This window comes from Equus quagga, chromosome 8 (assembly GCF_021613505.1).
Source record: "Equus quagga isolate Etosha38 chromosome 8, UCLA_HA_Equagga_1.0, whole genome shotgun sequence".
NCBI lineage: Eukaryota > Metazoa > Chordata > Mammalia > Perissodactyla > Equidae > Equus > Equus quagga.
The window spans coordinates 64484614-64504864 of NC_060274.1; the positions used below are offsets into that span (position 1 = coordinate 64484614).

General features: G+C 42.1%; 1 protein-coding gene across 2 annotated transcripts in view; it reads right to left on the bottom strand.

Annotated features, from left to right (window-relative positions):
* Positions 1-19197, bottom strand: part of SLC25A13 (solute carrier family 25 member 13) — a 188207-nt gene extending 169010 nt beyond the window's left edge. Inside the window, exon 1 of one of the 2 annotated variants that reach the window (XM_046670429.1) lies at positions 18955-19197. In XM_046670429.1, coding sequence (XP_046526385.1) covers positions 18955-18969 — 15 coding nt within the window. In that variant the 5' untranslated portion in view covers positions 18970-19197. The remainder of the gene's footprint in view (positions 1-18954) is intronic. The other variant, XM_046670427.1, reaches the window with a different exon arrangement.
* Positions 19198-20251: the final 1054 nt, after the last annotated feature.

The window sequence follows — 20251 nt, forward strand, 5'->3', positions numbered from 1 at the left end:
CCACCCATTACCAAAGGCCTATTTACAGCAGTGCCTTTTATCCAGTACATCACGTCTGGCTATCAGGAAAAATTACAAGGCATACCAAAAGGCAAAAAACACAATTTGAAGAGACAGAGCAAGCATCAAAACCAGACTCAAATATGGCAAAAATGTTGACATTATCAGACCAGGAATTTAAAACAATTATAATTAATATGCTAAGTGTTCTAACAGATAAAGTAGACAGCATGCAACAACAGATCAGCAATATAAGCAGAAAAATAAACATTGTAACAAAAAACAAAAAAGAAATGCTAGAGAGATCAAAACCACTAACAGGAATGAAGAATGCTGCCGATGAGCTTATGAGTAGACTGGACACAACTGGGAGAGAATCTCTGAGCTTGATGGTATCTCAACAGAAAGCTCCAAAACTACAAAGCAAAGAGAAAAAAAGGCTGTAAAAGAAAAAGAGCGGAACAGAATATCCAAGGACTGTGGGACAACTACAAAAGGTGTAACATACATGTAATGGGAATACCAGAAGGAGAAGAAAGAGAAAAGAAACAGAAGGAATATTTGAAATAATAATGATTGAGAATTTCCCCCAAATCAATGTCAGACACCAAACCACAGAACACTGGAGATCAGAGAACACCAACCAGGAAAACGAAAATCACTTAAAAGTCAATGGTCTAAATGCACCAATTAATTAAAAGACAGAGACTGTCAGAATGCATCAAAAAACAAAACTCAACCATATGCTATCTACAAGAAACCCACTTTAAATATAAAGACACATACAAATTAAGAGTAAACAAATGGACAATGATACACCATGCACGAACTAATCAAAAAAAGAAATAGCTATATTAATTTCAGACAAAGCCCATTTTAAAGCAAGGAAAGTTATCAGGATAAAGAGGGACATTATACAATGACAAAGGGGTCAGTTCTCCAAGAAGATGTAATAATTCTCAATGGAACCGACTAGAAAGCCCAGAAATAGACCTACATAAATATAGTCAACTGATCTTTGACAAAGGAACAAAGATAGTCTCTTCAACAAATGGTGCTGGAACAACTGGACATCCAAGTGCAAAAAAAATGATTCTAAACACAGACCTTACAGCCTTCATAAAAATTAACTCTAGGGGCTGGCCCAGTGACACAGCGGGTAAGTGCACACGTTCCGCTTTGGCACCCTGGGGTTTACCAGTTCGGATCCTGGGTGCGGACATACACCACTTGGCAAGCCATGCTGTGGCAGGTATCCCACATATAAAGTAGAGGAAGATGGGCACGGATGTTAACTCAGGGCCAGTCTTCCTCAGCAAAAAGAGGAGGATTGGCTGCAGATGTTAGCTCAGGGCTAATCCTCCTCAAAAAAAAAAAAAATTTAACTCTAAATGGATCACAGACCTACATGTAAAACTCCTAGTAGATAATATAGGAGAAAACTTAGATGGCCTTGGGTTTGCTGATAACTTTATAACACCAAAGGCATGATCCAAGAAAGAAAGAATTGATAAGCTGGACTTCATTAAAATAGAAATTTCTGCTCTGAAAAAGACACTATCAAGAGAATGAAAAGATAAGCCAAAGACTGGCTTTGCAAAAATAAAATAGTTGCAAAAGAATAGCCAACAAAGGACTGTTATCCAAAATATACAAAGAACTCTCAAAACTCAACAAGAAAACAAACAACTCCATTAAAAAATGGGCCAAAGACCTTAACAGAAGCCTCACTAAAGAAGATATACAGATAGCAAATAAGCATATGAAAAGATGCTGCACATCATCAGGGAAATAAAAATTAAAACAACAAGGAGGGCCTGCCTGGTGCTGTGGTCAAGTTGCATGCTCCCCTTCGGCAGCCTGGGGTTCGCAGGTTCAGATCCCAAGCGCAGACACAGCACCGCTCATCAAGCCACGCTGTGGCGGCATCCCACATAAAACAGAGCAAAAAGAGGAAGACTGGCAACAGATGTTAGCTCAGGGCCAATCTTTCTCACAAAAAAAAACAACAACAGCAACGAGATACCACTACACACCTATTAGAATGGCCGAAATCTGGAAGACTGACAACACCAAATGCTGGTGAGGATGTCGATTAACAGGAACTTTCATTCATTGCTGGTGGGAATGCAAAAATAGTACAGCCACTTTGGAAGACAGATTGGCAGTTTCTTACAAAACTAAACATACTCTTACCATTCGAGCCAGCATTCATGCTCCTTAGTATTTATCCAAAGGAGCTGAAAATTTATGTCCACACAAAAACCTGCTCACGGATGTTTACAGTAGCTTTATTCATAACTGTCAAAAGTTGGAAGCAACCATGATGTCTTCCAGTCAGTGAACGGACAAATAAACTGTGGTACATGCAGACAATCGAGTCTTATTCAGCACTAAAAAAATGAGGTATCAAGCCATGAAAAAACATGAAAGAACTTTAAATGCATATTTCTAAGTCAAAGAAGCTAATCTGAAAAGGTTACATACTATATGATTCCAATTGTATGACATTCTGGTAAAGGCAAAACTATGTAGATAGTAGAAAGATCAGTGGTTGCCAGGGGTTAGGGAGTAGGGAAGGAGAATGGGCAGAGCCAGGGAGTTTTTAGGGCAGTGAAACTATGTATGATACCATAGTGATTGATACATATCATTACAAAATTTGTCCAAACCTACTGAATGTACAATGCCAAGAGTGAGCCCTAGCATAAACCATGGACTTTGGGTGGTAATGACGTATACCACCCAATGTATGGATCATCAATTGTAACAACCGTACCACTCTGATGGGGGATGATGATAATGGGGGAGGCTGTGCACGTGGTACATGGGAAATCTCTGAACTTTCCTTTCAATTCTGCTGTCAACCTAAAACTGCTCCGAAAAATAAAGTGTATTAAAAATAAAAAAAGGACAAAAAAGAAAAAGCTCGTGGGTAGCCAGAACCATCAAGATGAACCTGATTAGGTTGAATCATGAGGCATGGAACTGTATAATCTCCCTTTCTTTTCAAAGAATCCTTGAAGCGGGTTGAATTCTCTTCCTTTATACGTGAAAAAATTGCAGGTCAAACAGGTTGATCTGCCCAAGCCCCATGCCTCTTCTTCAAGGTCACAACCCAGGCTGTCAGGTTGCCTTAGACCAGGGTTCTCGACCTTGGCCCTACAGACAATTTGGGTCCGTCACTCTTTATTATAGGGGGCTGTCTGGTGCATTGCAGGATGTTTAGCAACATCCCTGGCCTCTACTCACTGGTTGCCCATAGTAACCCCACCTCCCAGAGGTGACAACCAAAACTGTCTCCAGACACTGCCACATATCCCCTGGAGGCAAAACTACCCCACTGCCAGTTGAGAACCAGTGGCTTAGGTGGTGCTGCTCCACTTGCTCATTCGTGCAACACAACCATGTATGGGAAGCCTACCAGGTACCAGGCCCGGCGCCAGGCACTGAGGAGACATGCCGAATAAACCAGAGACCCTGCCCCACAGGGGGAATGACAGACTCATCAACGAGTGGTTGCTACAAAGTGTGTGATGATACACGCTATCACAAATTAGAGAAGCGGCAGAACTAAGGTCATAATTCTGCTGGAGGTGGGGGTCATGGAGGTAAAGTCTTTGGAGTTGGATCATTTATTATTGACTAGAGCAATTAACACTGACCAGCTAACTTCTATTGGGCCCTTAACTCTATACTAGGCAAGGTTCTACAGGTTTTACATCTCATTTACACATGACTAAAATTATTTACACTGGAAAGTCATTAATATCCCCATTTTGCAGACGAGGAAGCCGAGGTACCTAAGACACTTCGTCTTCCATGAGCAGTAATAAATCACAAAGCCAAAAATGACCCTACAGCCCAGGTCATTTTGACACTAATTATACTACCTAGAGGATGTGTCAAGAATTTGGCAAACAGAGATGAAGACTTTAGGTTATCCTTATGAATCATGCTACTGGACAACACTGTAGCTGAAAACAATTTAAAATAGTCTTTTTGATTTGGCATTATGATACCTAAATGCCCTGGTTCAGTAGAAGGCAGACCTGCCTAACGCAGACTAATATTCTCCAGTATTATATGCTGAACTCAGTCTCAATTTTTTTAAAACATCAAGGTTACAGTATAATTAGGAACCAGTTGCAATTGTAATTACCTCTCCCAATATAATTTGTTACATATTAGCAAGTGCCAAATTACTACTGCTCCTTAAATGAATAAAAACTGATTGTGCTGTTCTGAAGACTGGGATGTATGTTCCTGATGGGGAACAAAAGAATATAAAAAGTATATGACATATTTATAAAGTGCTGAAAGGTTCTACTTAGGAGATCACACGTTGCTGGAGCCCAGATAATGCCATAGAAAGTGAAAATGGCTTCTGAGAGAGAATAGCTAACTTAATAAATGCAGAGGAAGAGAAAGCAGCAAATCAAAGGACAATAGAAAAGTTGCTTCCACTAAATAATACCTTACCTGTTCAAAATTCTGCTGTGCATCAACATCATATAACTGAAGAACAGTCAAGAACCCAGGAGGAAGCCAAAAGGAAAAGAGCAGGCGCCCTCTGCATAGCGGGGATCCTCATCCCAAAGACCGAGCACAATTTCACTCAGGCGAGCCCTCCTCCGCCCCCTCCCACAGCCCATGGACTTCTGACATGACTCTGAGCATCTTCTCTGATTCCAAATCCACAGCTCACACATCTATAAAATGCACTCTGTCCCAGGCCCCGCTCTGAGCTTTACAAACAGGAGCACAATGATCCTTCCAACAGCCCTAGAAAGTAAATACAACCATGCCCTTTTCATAGATGAGGAAACTGAGGTACAGAGAGGTTGAGTAACCTGCCCAGAGCAATAATTTGAACACGGAGTCCATAACTTCAACCATTATATCATATTGGCTTTCAGAGGAAAAAAGAGACAGCATGAGACTGACAGAGCAAGAGAGCCTAGAGGTTAAAAGATAACTAAGACACATCAACCAATTGCAATGCCTGGGCCTTGTTTAGATGACAATTCAAAAAACTACTGAAAAAATTATAAGACAATAGGAGAAATGTGTGAAATGTGTACCCAGTAGATATTTGATCATATTGAAGAATCACTGAAATTTTTTAGATGTGATATTCTGGCATGCATTTAAAAAATCTGTTGTAGAGAGACACACTCATGTTTACAAATACAATGATATTATGTTTAGGACTTGCTTTGAAAACATTAGGGGGATGGGAGGAGGAGAGAGGCTGTGGTATAAATGAAACAATTGCATAAATTGATAATTACTGAAACTGGCTAGATAGGGACAAGGGGGGCTGTTACGCTCTCCTAATTTCCTATGGAAAATTTCCATAATGAGAAGTTTTTAAAAAATGCTGCTATTTTTCTAAGGCCTAAGTCAAATGCCAGTTCATCCAGGAAGATTTTCCAGATTCTCCAACCAGATTCACCTCCTAGAATGCTATTTGCACCTACTTTATGGGCTTTGCAATTGGACATTTAAATTCTCACTCTATCACTTAGCAGCAACATGACCTCCTGTTTTCTCAGCTGTTAAAAAGAGAGAGATAGAGAGGACTGAGGAGTGAATGAAAGCAGAACATGAAACAGGATTTAGCAGTGCCTTGTGCCACAGTTACTTGCATCCTTTCCATATTCAAGTGGCCCAGCTGACTCAGTCATCAGTGGACAGCTGAGCCCCAAGGGGAGCTCTCTTGGCTTGCTGAGCTAATCAGATTTTCTCTTAAGAAACTGAACCAGTAGAAGGTCTGGGCTGAGCTGGCAGCAGGTTACGCTGGCTGATGATGCGGCACTAGTGACGCTTCATGACCTCCCGGGGTTGAACAACAACAACAAAAATTAAACTCATTCCCTACCTTTCATCTTATATGAAAATAAATGCATATAATCCGACAATCTTTAAAAAAAGAGAGAGACTGATAAAGAGTACTAGAAAAACATGAGTGGTTTCTTACATAATATTAAGTGCGGAAGCCGTGTTTAAACATGACAGACAACCCAGAATCCATATAACATAGAAGCCATAAAGGAAAAGATTAATAAATATGTAACATAAAAATTAAAAAAAATCAAGCAAGTATGAACCAGTTAAACACCAAACAACTGAGAAAAAAAATAACGAGCAACAGAGAGGACAAAGGGCCAATGTTTTTAATTTAAAAGTGTTCTTGGAACCAATCAATACAAAAAGGCAAATAACTCAATAGAAAATTGGGCAAAGGTCAAGACCAGGTTCTTCTCAGACAGCTGGTGGACACCAACAACGGGCGAAGAGAAATCTCCAAGAACCACCACAAAAAAAGAACCAGGGGCTGAGTTTTTACTTCCGGAACTAAGATGGGGCACCGTGGAAAGCAAGCAGAATCAACATCAGCCTGCAAGAAAGAAAGTGTGTGAACGTTCAGAAGGAATAAAAGTCCTTACCAGTGGGTCTGGCAGAGCCAGATAAGAGGCCTGACACGTCACCAGGCTCTCCTTTCAAGCCACCCAGATGACCCAGGGAGCTCTGGTGACTTCCTGCTCCAAAACAGCAGCAACAGACATACTGTTAGGACTTCCCAGGAATGTTGCCCTATAATGCAGCCAGGCTTTCTTAGTTAAAAGGGAGAGCATTTCTCTAGGAGTCCCCTTCTGAAGCAGCCCTCTCTGTGGTCATGGAGATTCATCCAGCTTGCGACAGTTTGTTCTGCCGTGATGACTCTCCACCGTGCACTCTCTTGGAGATTGCCCATGCAAAACTTCTCAAGTACTCCCAAATTGGTATTATTTATTTTGGTGAGGGGTGGAGGAGATTGAGAAAATAGTTTATTAGAAAAAGAGTAAAGTTTCCAACAAACCACACACTTACAATGGAAAATCTCCTCCCTCTTTTCACTCCGCCATGAGGTGCACGCAAAGTAAACGAACAATTCAACGAACAGTGTCTAAAGGTTATGTAACAGGTACTTTGAGGGCTATCTGTTATCTCCAGATGGTCCCTGTCCTCAGGAGCTTACAATCTAGTCGGACACATCAAATAGAAGAAACATCAAGGACCATTCTTCAGAACCTCAACCCAAGACAACGTAAAAAACGATTCAATATCTGTTAGGGGCTGAACTGTGTCCCCGCAGAATTCCTATGTTGAAGTCCTAACCCCTAATCCCTCAGAATGTGACTGGATTTGGAGATAGGGTCTTTACTTATTTATTTATTTATTTTGAGGAAGATTAGCCCTGAGCTAACTACTGCCAGTCCTCTCTGTTTTGCTGAGGAAGACTGGCCCTGAACTAACATCCGTGCCCATCTCCCTCTACTTTATATGTGGGACACCTACCACAGCATGGTGTGCCAAGCGGTGCCATGTATGCACCAGGGATCCAAACCGGCAAGCCCTGGGCCGCTGAGAAGCGGAACGTGAGAACTTCACCACCGCACCACCGGGCCGGCACCCTGAAGATAGGGTCTTTAAAAAGCTAATTAGGTAAAATGAGGTCATTCAGGTGCATCCTAATCCATTAAGACTGGTGTTCCTATAAAGAGGAAATTAGGACACAGACACTGAGGGAAGACCACGTGAAGATACAGGGAGAAGACCATCTAAAAACCAAAGAGAGAGGCTCTCAGAAGAAACCAACCCTGCCAACACCTTGATCTGGGACTTCCAGCCTCCAGGTTTGTGACAAAATAATTTCTGTTGTTTAAGCCACTCAGTCTGTGGCACTTTGTTACGGCAGCCCATTTAATAGGCAGACCATATTCAAGTTGCTCCAATTGGGCCATTCTTCTATTTATTCATTTTTGGATCCAGGTTCACGCATTGCTTTCGGTTGTCATGTCTCTCCGAGAGTCTCCTTTAACCTAGTCCTTTCATTCATAACACTGACATTTTTGACGTCAGACCAGAGATCTTACAGAAAGTCCTACTTACTGGATTTGTCTGATTATTTCCTCAGGATCAGATTCAGATTCAACATTTTGGGGAAAAATTCTCCAAAGGCCATGTTGTATACCTCTCATTGCATGACGTCAGTGCGTACACAATGCCAGCTTGTCCCATCTCCTGATGATGTTAAGTTGGATCGCAGATTGAGGCAGAACTCTCCACTGTAAGGGTACTTGCTTCCTTTGTAATAAGTAAGTAATTTACAGGGAGATACTTTGAGACCATAGGAATTCCAACAATCTTTTATAGAATGGTTTTTAGCATAGATTGAAGACCCTTGCCTGAATCAGTTAATCCTTGCAGATTACGAAATGATTTTTTTTCTTTTTCTACTTCTATCACACCTTCTACCTTTATTAGCTAGCATTCTTCGGTCAACAACAGCTTTACCTCTCCATCTCACTTTGAGTCTTTTTGGGGAGGAATAATAATCACTCGGGGGATGATGATTTTTTTTTAATTCAATGTATTACAATCCACTTGCAATTCATTTGTTTTTATCGTGGTAAAGCATATAAAATTTAACACTGTAAGCATTTTTAAGTGTACAATTTAGTGGCATTACATACACTCACAACGTTGTACAATCATCAGTACTAACCATTTCATCAACCCAAACACAAACTCTGTACCCATTAATTAATATCCAATTGATTTTAATAGCTATTTTTTTGTAATAATTGTGATACATGCCCATTATAATATATATGTATATACACATGTATATATGGATATATACACAGACACACGTGTGTATTCAAAGAATGAAAATCATAACATACAAGAAAGAACAATTGTGAAGATTAAAATTTAGCCAACTAAAATAAACCACTATGCAAAAAGCTGGTGGACCAGGAAGATAGCATCCAAACCTATTGATCAAACATAACATCTTTGGACACAACCAGGAATTATGTGCCTCCTGATGTGAGTAGCCAGTACCAAGTACCCAGTAACCTGAGAGAGGCATCTAGCAGCACCTAGGAAGTATTCCAGCCAAAAACAAAGTAAAAATAAATAAAACCCTAAACTTGATCAAGCTTCTATATCTAACTATCACTTGTCAGGAAACACTGGGGACAGAGGAACACATGGGGGATGCAATCAGTAAAAAATTCAAATTGTGGGAAACCACAGGAAAGATGACCCAATTCCCTCATCAAATAAACTGTAAGGAAATAAAGAAAAAAAGCAGGGTGGGGAGAGCCTATAGGTTAACAAGATTTAAAAGACACATCAACCACATGCCATGTGTGGACTATATCTGAATCTTGTTTAGAACAAACCAACTGTAAAAATCATAAACTGAGGACACAGGTTCTAAAAATCCTTACAGGTGCTTCAAGGTATGGGAAAATAAAACCAAGAGCCCTTTTCCTAAAACTGAAGGGAAGAACTGAAAAAATAAACAAAATCTGCCCACCAATATAGAGAAATAAAAAGAAACATTCCTGTCTCAGACTGAGCTCTGAGTTAAACAAACAAACAAAGAGTAGGCTCCCTTTTCCTCCTGCTACACTGTTGCCACAGCTTCACATGGAATACAACCGGGATTAGATATGTCCCATTCACAAACTGCCGTGAAGGAAATGAGAAAGAACTAGTGTGAGGCAATACTGGAAAAGTCAGACAACAGCCAAGACCAAGGAGGCGTTAGCTGGCTAAAGAGATCAAATTAGATTCTGTAGGCGACGTGAAGCCACACTGTGTAGATTAAAGAGGGCAATGTAGCACAGTGGTTATGCGCATGGACTCTGGAGCCAGGCTGTCTGTGTTCAAATCATAGCTCTGCCAATTATAAGCTGTATGACGTTGGACAAGCCACTTAACCTCTCCGTGCCTCAAGAGACTTAATCATTCTGTACAGATGAGTTTCCTCATCTGTAAAATGGAGACAATAACAGTATTTACATGTCGCAAGACTGTTGTGAAGGTTAAATTACTTCATAGACAGAGTGCCTAGAACAGTGCCTGGCTTTTGAGTATTATATAAATGTGAGTTGCTGTTGTTACAGTTTTTACATAAACTTTCTGAGCCTTCAGTTTCTTATTTGTCAAATGAGGTTATCAACATCTTCCTGCTACCTTGTAAGATGATCATAAAGACCAAATAATGAAGCTTGGGCCTTCATATTACTTGGCTATTTTAATCCCTGCAGACTGTGAGTTCTTGAACACAAGTCCAATCCCTTACACATTTTTGGAAGCCCAGCACTTAGTAGAGGAGCTGGCAAATAACTGGTATCAATAACATACTTGAATACATTTTTAAAAACTGTTAAGTGCTCTATCTGTGAACACAGTACTGCTATTAACACGGCAACGAGGGCCAACCTTAGAAGCTTCCTTTGACAGTTCTGGGCAGAATGGAGAGGGAAGTACAGGGAAGAGACCAAAGGCAAGACCAGCTTGGAAGCTATGGCAAGGCTGTAGCTAAAAAGTAATGAGAACTTGAACATAAATGGAGGGGACAGGACACACCCGCTCCAGGGAAGTAGAGCGGTTTAACTGAGCCATCTCTTTGCCCATTGCAAATTCCTGCCAATGGTGTCTCTCCTGGCTGCCCACAATAGGTACTTAATTGAACTAACCAGAAACTTTAGTAGAAAAGTTAAGTTGCAGGCTGAAAGTGAGGAATGACCAAGAAAATGAATTGAACCCCGAGTAAGCAGAGTCTGAAATATCTTTGAGACAGACAAGTTGAGATTTCCAACAGAGCTGAAGACACGTGGCTGGTGTCTGAGAGCCGCCAAGCTGAGGAGCAACACGGAGCCACCAAGTGCAGAGGGAAGAGGATCTCGGGCAGAGCCCTGGGGGACAGCAACATTTAGGGGGAAGCAGAGGATGAAAAGAAGCCCACAAATAAGAATAAAGGTGTAATGTGAGAGTTAAGAAGCCAACCATGAGAGGTGACATCACGAAAGCTGATGGAAGGCATTCCAAGAAGGAAGGTGGTGGGACACAGGGTCCTGTGAAGCCAGAAATAGGGGGCACAGGTGGAAATGTTTAGAAGTGAGGTCACTGGTGACCTTTAGGAAAGAACATCGAGAGAACAGGCATAATTTCCTTCTCAGGAACTTTAAATACGGGTAAGTAGTAAAGAAATGGAGAAAAGTACAACCCTTGTATAATAATCACACATTCTCTTAAGTAATAATTCAGAAACATGTTCCAAAATAATACCCTGGCCCTAACGAGGAATCAAAATGAGCCCTAAGAACTCTAAAATCTATACAGGATTTTGTCACAATGTATTTAATTCTGAAAAAGTTGGACTAACAACCAATTCAAAAGGTGCCACACCCTTAGTTTAGAAAGGCAGCTACATTAATTACATAGTAATGAGAGTTCCAGACCAATATTCTTCAAACTTTAATGTTCATACAATCCCCTGGGGATCTAATTAAAATACAGATTCTGATGCAACAGAATCTTTGGCCTGGAGTGAGGCTGAAGACACTGCAATTCTACCAAGCTCCCAAGTAAAACCAATACTGCTGGTCCTTGGACCAAAAACTTGCAATAGCGAGGCTCCAGGAAGACCTCTCAGACAATCTGGCTGCTAAAGTAGCCACACTATGGCTATCTGGCCACACATCTGAAGCTATCCATTATGATGAGTATTTAATGGATCATGAGCTTTGAAAAAGCACACCATGTTTTGTTGAAGTAGGTCAAATAATATCTTTGTCCCCTAGGTTTCAGTTTGGTAGAAATGTCCCATAGCCTCCAAAAGACATCTCTTGATATTCCTACGGTACTTCATAATTCCCAAAGTGCTTTCACAAGTTATATTCCATTTGCTCAGCACAGGTGTCACAGATGGTCCCTGTTTTCCATAGGGTGATACTGAGCACTCAGAGAAGTTAGACTTGTCCACGTTCTCACCATCAGTGGAAGCAGTGGGCCTATAACCCAAGTTCTCCTGCCTTCAAGTCCAGGGCTCTTTCACTAAAGCAGAGCTACTGATTTAGAAGAAGAAAAAAAGTTCTCGCAGCCTCTTCCCACATAAGAAAGCAGCTCTGCGCTGACCGAGCAGTTGGGGTCCTCTGCAGCTCAGCCTACAACTGTGACCAGGATCAGACACAAGCAAATCACATGTCTAACTGCGACAAATTACTAAACCTGCGTCTGGGGGTAGAAAAGTCTGTTCAAATCAGGCTTACGATGGGGTTCAGGACACACTACCCCAAATGATAGCACCTCGGCATGCTGAATATCTTAAGCTGAAGGAGTTGGAGAAAACGGCAGAAGCAGGAAGGCCACTTTGACCTTCCCCCTGAGCCACCCTAACTCCCCGAAACAGGTCATAAATCTTCCACGTAAAGGGTACCCTCCCTGCACCAGGAAGAGAGAAGAATTTTCATCACCAGAGATGAGGAATCTGGGGCGAGAAAGCTGACCAAATAAATCTTGTTAAACTCACCTTTATCTTCCTAGTTACTTGTTCACCATTTACTACTCCTAGCCCAAACCTGCCTGTCTTGTCAATTCTTCACAAATTCACTGTTTCTTTGTCTAAAAGCAATAAAAGCTTCTTGCTCTGGTCACTTCTTGAGGTCTTCATTCTCCGGTGAAGGCTCCCACGTACATGTAAAAATTCAGTAAAATTTATATGCCCTTCTCCTGTTAATCTATGTTCGTCGTTTGGATTTTCAGACCCAGCCAGCGACCCTAAGAGGGTCAAGGAGAATTTCTCCCTCCCCTACACTTTTAGTTATACAATTTTCTGACAAATCGTGCTCCACAAGTCTTATGCAAAAAGGTATTTTACCATATAACAGTAAGTGTACCCTGAAATAGCTGACTTTCATATCAAGTCAACAGTTTTCATGGATAACATGTGGAAACTGTGACTACATGTGGAAATCAAGACAAAGCTACCAGCCTAATAACAGTCATTAAATAGAGTGGTTTATTTAAGTTGAATTGCTAAGAATTTCAACACTGCCAACTTTGCTATGTTGTCAGCACCTAAAGTCAAAAGGAACCATCCAGGCCTATTTTCACTCACGCAACTGCACAGCAAATTTCCAAAGGAAATGATGAGCATGAGCACTCCGTCTTTTAAATGTTTCCCATCAACAAACCAGACCACCAATCTGCAAAATCAGCCACTGGGAACAGTTCTGAGCTAACAGACCATAGCCATCATTAATTGAGTCAGTTTGACCCAATGAGAGCCTGGTTGAAGACGCCATGAAAAAAGGGCTTGCTCAGTTGCTGCTGAATACTTGGCTAAGGGAATTCTATCAGTGGGATATACTTACTACCAAGCAGAGCCAACACACATCTGCAGACTCACACATTCCTCTACTCTAAGACCCACCCACCCAAAGAACACAAGGAGACAGGGCGAGACGGACAGGTGTTTATGAAGCAGCAAATGCCGAGCGGGCAGAGCAGGAACGAATCATGTTCAGCAGGCCTAGTCCTCAGAGATAGTGGAGAACACAGGAAGGAAGGACCCCATTTAAGAACTCAAGAAAAGCAGAGGCTACCGGTAGGACAAAGGTTCAAAGCAGCACAAGGAGCCAGAGCTCCTCCAGCAATCTTATAAAAGAATTCAATATCCAAAAAGACCTGCTCCCTGATTTTCTTGCACTACGCACCGGCTTTCAACCCTTCCCACCCTCCACTCACCCCCCAGTTCTCTATTTGCTGACCAACGCTGGTAAAGTCATGTGATCTCACCGGGGAACATGGATGATACATGGGCAGAGATCTAGTCAGCCAGGGCAGAGACTGCAAGACCAGGATTACTCTTTGCAACGCTTCCCTCCTCGAGCACCTACTCTGACAGAGAAAACCCCTCAGACTTCACAGGATGTAACTCACAGGACTGTTAGAGGCATTGAGGGAGTTAATAATGAAAAGCATTTACAACTGAATTTCATCCAGTAAGCACTCAATAAGTGTTAGCTGTAAGTAAGTTAGCTGCTCTTTTATTTTTTTTTTGGTTACCTGCTATCCCTTAAATGTAGCATGTGCTCTCAATTCTCTGCCCTTCGTTTGCTGTTTCCTACCACTGGAATGGGTCTTTCCTCTTCATCCATTCCTTCTGAAATACCACCACCTTTGAGACAGTTCCTCCTCTCACCCCCACAGAAGATGCTTCCTCCTTCCCGGATGCTCCAAAGCCCTTATTACCCTAACCCCACTTAGGGTACTTCCTTGAGAGGTATGGCTGTGGTGTTCTTGAAGGCCCAAATGTTAGTTCAATTCATTTTTCTATCCTCTGTAGGGTCCAATTTGGAACACTGGAAAGAACGCAATACACAATTCTCGATGAATCAATGATCCTAGCAACAACACATCCAAGAATGGAGTATCAATACCAGGTGTACTAGTCTTACAGACTAAATTTTCATTATTATTCATGCTTTAATTTGTCCCCAAATTTCATTCTTTTAGTTCTCAGCTAATTTCACCCAAATTATTGGTCCACATCCAGTTTTACACCTGAATATCTCTCATGCCTGAACTGAAGTGCACATTCTCTAAGTTTTAACAGTTTTATCCTGCTTAATCTCATCATTATTAATGTATAAACTCAAGCAATGACAAAGAGGGGAGGTTCAGTACAACCAAAAGGAGGTGAAGAGGAAGGAGAGGATAAGCCCTCCATTACTACATTTTAAAAATGCATTTTTTGGGGAGTTATATAAAATATAATTTTTAAAAACTCATTTTCATTTTAATACATGTAGGACAGTGTTTGGAAGTGTTTAAAACAAATACTCAAAACAACACAAATTGCACAGGCAAAACACTTACCATTTACCATCTAACAAGGGAATCCCCAAGGATTATTCCTACAAAAGTAGGCAGCAAGAGAATGGAAGCTTTTTAAGTTCACCTCAAAATACTAAGAGTCTTAGATCAACGTTTCATGAACAAACAAACACCTCTTGCATCGTTAAGTAGTAATCTTCATGAAGAAATCAAAATAAAAGCAGACCAAAGACTAGATTCTAGCTTTCCTATTTAAAGGAAGAGGGACATGAATAACCAGTTACATGTGAATAAATAAAAGACCTAAGAAACTAAGAATAAATGGTCAAGAGATCAAGAAATTGCTAGATGTGACTAAATTCATCCAGAAAATATCAAATCTGCTTAAATATTCAAAGAATTTACCACAATGAGTGTTGGAATTTGCCTACAATTGCTGAGCTTCAGATTCTTGGCCCAATTTCTTAGACACTCCATTGAGGTGAGCTTCTCTCTTAGACAGGCTTCTCCAGTTCCAAGAGGGGATGTCAATACTACCCACAGATGAGATTGTTAAACCTATGGCTCTGTATTCAACACGGCAACATGGAATATCTGCACTCTAGGAAAAAGCAAAGAGCATGGCCTTTAACTCAGGCTGCCCAGTAGTGACTAGTAGCTGAAAGAATCACCCCACAAGGATAGTGCCCAAAGGCAACTAAATTAGTGGCATTCTCAGACTATGATAGACCAGCACAGCTCGTGTTGGGAATCTTTTAAGACGACAATTACTGTACTGTCCTTGAGCTACCAAGAGGGACATGATAAGAAATAGCCTTATGGAACCCAGAGATATATTTGTGGTCATGAGGTAGTTTCAAATGCAGTTCACTCCCAGCATGTAAAAGGATCTGGGGAAGAAATAAGCCCACACATTTATGAACAGCTAATATTCAACAAGGGAGCCAAGAGCATACAATGGAGAAAGGAGAGTCTCTTCAATAAATGGTGTTGGGAAAACTGGACAGCCACATGCAAAAGAGTGAAAGTAGACCATTCCCTTACACCATGCACAAAAATCAACTCAAAATGGATTAAAGACTTGAATGTAAGACCCAAAACCATGACACCTCTAGAAGAAAACATAGGCAGTACGCTCTTTGACATTGGTCTTAGCAGCATATTTTCAAGTACCATATCTGACCGGGCAAGGGAAACAAAAGAAAAAATGAATGAATGGGACTACATCCAACTAAAAAGCTTCTGCACAGCAAAGGAAACCATCAACAAAACGAAAAGACAACCTAACAATTGGGAGAAGATATTTTCAAACCATATATCAGATATGGGGTTAACATCCAAAATATACAAAGAACTCATACAGCTCAACAACCAGAAAACCAACAACCCAATTAAAAAATGGGCAAAAGATCTGAACAGAGATTTCTCCAAAGAAGATATACAGATGGCCAACAGGCATATGAAAAGATGCTCCACATCGTTAGCTATCAGGGAAATGCAAATCAAAACTACAATGAGGTATCACCTCACTCCAGTGAGAATGGCTATAATTAACAAGACAGGAAACAAGCGTTGGAGAGGATGTGGAGGGAAGGGAACCCTCGTACACTGCTGGTGGCAGTGCAAACTGGTACAGCCACTACGAAAAGCAATATGGAGTATCCTCAGAAAATTAAGAATAGATCTACCATATGCTCCAGCTATCCCACTGCTGGGTATTTATCCAAAGAACTTGAAAAGGTAAATGCATAAAGATACATGCACCCCTATGTTCACTGCAGCATTATAGACAATAGCCAAGTCTTGGAAGCAACCTAGGTGCCCATCAAGGGACAAATGGATAAAGAAGATGTGGTATATGTACACAATGGAATACTACTCAGCCATAAGAAATGATGAAATCCAGCCATTTGTGACAACGTGGATGGTCCTTGAGGGTATTATGCTGAGTGAAATAAGCGAGAGAGAGAAAGTCAAATACTGTATCATCTCAGTCATAAGTGGAAGATAAAAACAACGACAAACAAACACATAGCAATGGAGATTGGATTGGTGGTTACCATAGGGAAAGGTGGGGAGGGCAAAAGGAGTGATTAGGCTCACATGTGAGGGGAGGGACTATAATTAGTTTTTGGGTGGTGAACATGATGTAATCTACACAGAACTCTAAATATATTACGATGTACATCTGAAAACTATCTAATGTTATAATCCAACGTTACTGCAATTAAAAAAAAAGGATCTGGGGACAAATGGCCCTCAGATAGCCATACAAGAAGACCTATCTCCCAAAGAAGTGACCTCACTCATGGTCTTCTCTTTGCTTTGGCTCCTAGAAAATTCAGTCACCTCTAGCAAATACATCCTTATTTTCCACTAACCCTACTCCTGGCTTCATCTGACTTTCCCTTTATCCTGTTTTTCTCATCTACTCTGACTCAACTTTCATACGTCTTGTTGGATTGGAAATACATGTATATGACGTGAGCCATCAGAAATCCTGAAAAGAGGCAAGTTTAAATGAATAAATAAACAAAAACACAAGTTCCCAAAGAGTAAAAATGAAATGTTTCATTTTCCCTCACTCTCACTACTTGGCTAAAATTCAACCACACTTATTGGTATGAAGTGACAGTTTAATAAAAATACAGCCAAAAAGTTAAGCCTGCTTCCATGTCACTTATTTTACTTCCTACTAGTTGATCAGTCTTACCTTATACTCCATTTATATGCGTATTCCTCAATTTAGCTTTCTCAATTATTTTATCTCCAAATTAAGTAAAATTATTTATCTGCAGATATAAAAATGACAGTAAAGTATGGGTATCTACTCCCACCTACTCTCCTGGAAGAAGTCACCCACCCGGAGGGAACTAATTCATACAAAGCCTGACTGCATGCAAATTTAATGCAAAGAAAAGGTCAAAGGTCAAAAGTGAATCCCAGTGATCCTCAGAGAATCTACCTAAAACAGTTACATATATGCATGTGTACACTAGTACCCACACCCAGAGCACACTCCTGAGGATGGAACTCAGAGTAATTACAGAAAAGAGAAAGGCCACTTAGGCCACCTAGTCCAGGAACATGAAGGAGCCTGCAGATTTGGGGAGCCTGGAGAAACTTAAGTCATAGAACAGCATTTAAATATATTTGTCTGCTTACAATTTCCATTGCAAATGTGATTAGTTTGCTTGAATAAATAGGAATATGATGTGTTGGCCATGTTTTCCTCTTGAGGGTTATCACAGAGTTTTGATTAAGGACAAATGTTTGAAATGTTGGGTATATTTAAGTTCATTGCACTTAAAATGAACTAAGAAGTTGTATAGACTTGATTAAAGGGCTGCCTTCGTGAACTTAAAATTAAAAGCAATAAAATCCAATGATTCAAGTGATTGGGACTAAATATGGTATTCTGCCAGAAAAGGTGAAATGGAGTCCAAAGAGACTGAAATGGTGTCCAGGTTTCAAGAAACGGTGAAAGAGGAAAGGTCAAGCTGTCAGAGCTGCCTTTCCTCTAGGTTAGTGAATGATTCACATTATGCAGAATTCCTTTTAAGTAGAACTTCACAGGAGTTATAGGCTCCCAGGACAATCTGTTTTGTCATTTCTAAAAAGAAGCCTCTCAAACGCTCAAAGGCCGGGATGTAAGTGTTGTCAGATGCGGGGAGGGTGAAGGATGAGAAAGGTGGGGGCGGAGCTGTGGGCAGATCCTGTGCACACGCGCGCAGGCCAACTCTCCCAAGCGGTCTCCAACACGGAAGTCAAGGTGACTTCCCCACCCACGGGAGGGCGGAGCCTTTGAAACCTAATAGGATCTGGCTTCAGCGAGGGCTGTGACCCCTGGAAGGAGAAGCCAGGGTCAATAACAACCGGGGTCAAGAGTAGGGGTGCGCTGGGGTGGCCCAGAGGACCGGCTGACCCCGGCCTCCCCCGACCCGGGCGCAGCCGGCTTCTCCAGGCCGGCCTTGGCTCTGCCCGCCCAGCGCCAGCCAGACACCGACTCCCGTCCCGGGCCAAGTGGGAAGGTCCATCTGGCAAAGTTTCTGCGGCAAGGTCGGGCCTCGGTCCCCGCACGGGCCGCATGTGCTGCCTGCGAGGGGCGGTCACCTCCCTCCTCTCGCTGCTGCAAGGTGGAACAGCTGCCCCGCGCCCCTTTCTGTCGGCTTTCTCCACGCACGCCTCGGCACGTGCGCGTCCGCGCCTCTCGCGCCCCTTGGGCACCGGCCGGCCGGCGCTCCCCGGGCAACGGGCGACGCTTACCTTGGCGGCCGCCATGCTTCACGCCGGGTGCGGGGGCTGCGGGACCCTCTCAGCGGCTTGCTGGCACTGCGGGCCCGGGCGGCTCCCTTCCCGTCCCGGCGGCGGCTGGAGCAGCGGTACAGGCAGCAGCGTGCGCGCCCGGCCTGCCTCCCCACGCCCTCCCGCCGGCGCGGGTCATGCGGGCGCCGCCAGCCCATTGGCTGGGCCCGGCCCGGGCCTCCTGGGCGCGCGTGATCCGGACGGCCTCTGCCCTGCGGCCGGGGCGGGCCCGGGCCGGGGGGCGGTGGACGGCGCGCCGGCACGTGACCCAGGCTGCGCTGTCCAGCAGCGGCGACCTCTGCGGCCGGGGCGGAGGAACGGTGACAGGGTGCAGGCTGGTCTCCTGGGGGCAGGAGGATTGGCAGTAGTTAGCTCAGGGCTAATCTTCCTCAAAAAAAAGGAAAAAAATTTAAATGTGGTAAAGTGTACATAACATAAAATCTACTATCTTAACCAGTTTTAAGTGTATGGTCCAGTGGTGTTAAGCACATTCACAGTGTTGTGCAGCCAATCTCTAGAACTCATTTCGACTCGAAAAACTAAAACTAACTCTATGCCTATTGAACGACCACTCCCATTCCTCGCCCCCACAGCCCCTGGCAACCAGCATTCTATTTCTGTCTCTGTAAATTTGACTACTCTAGGTACCTCATAAAGGTGGAATCACACTGTATTTGACTTTTTGTGACTGGCTTATTTCGTTTAGCATAATGTCCTCAAGGTTCATCTATGTTGTAGTAAGAGTCAAAATTTTAAGATTCTTTAAGACCAAATAATATTTATTTAACTTTTAAAGAAAAAAATAGAAAAAGAATCAAGAGTCTGTTAAGGGTTTTTTTCTGGGAATCTTGGAAAATTCAGGAAGTCAGAGTAATGACAAAAAAAATCACTCATAATCCAACCACCAGAGTTAGCCACTGTTAACATATCCTTGTATTTTCTTCAAGTCCTGATGTCATGATGTGTGTATGTAGAGAGAGTCATATTTTTCAATTTAAATACAAGGAATCATACTCTGAGTATAATTTTCCTATGTCTGCTCTAATAAAGCCATCACCTACTTGGTGGCTTATAACAACATAAATTTATTTTTTTAGAATTCTGGAGGTAAGAATTCCAAAATGAGCTGTAAGGGACTAAAATCAAGGGGTCCCTGGAACAGTGCTCTCTCTAGAAGATTTAAGGGAGCATCTGTTTCTTTGCCTTTTCCAGGGGTTCATGGCCCCTTCATCCATCTTCGAAGCCAGCATACATAGCA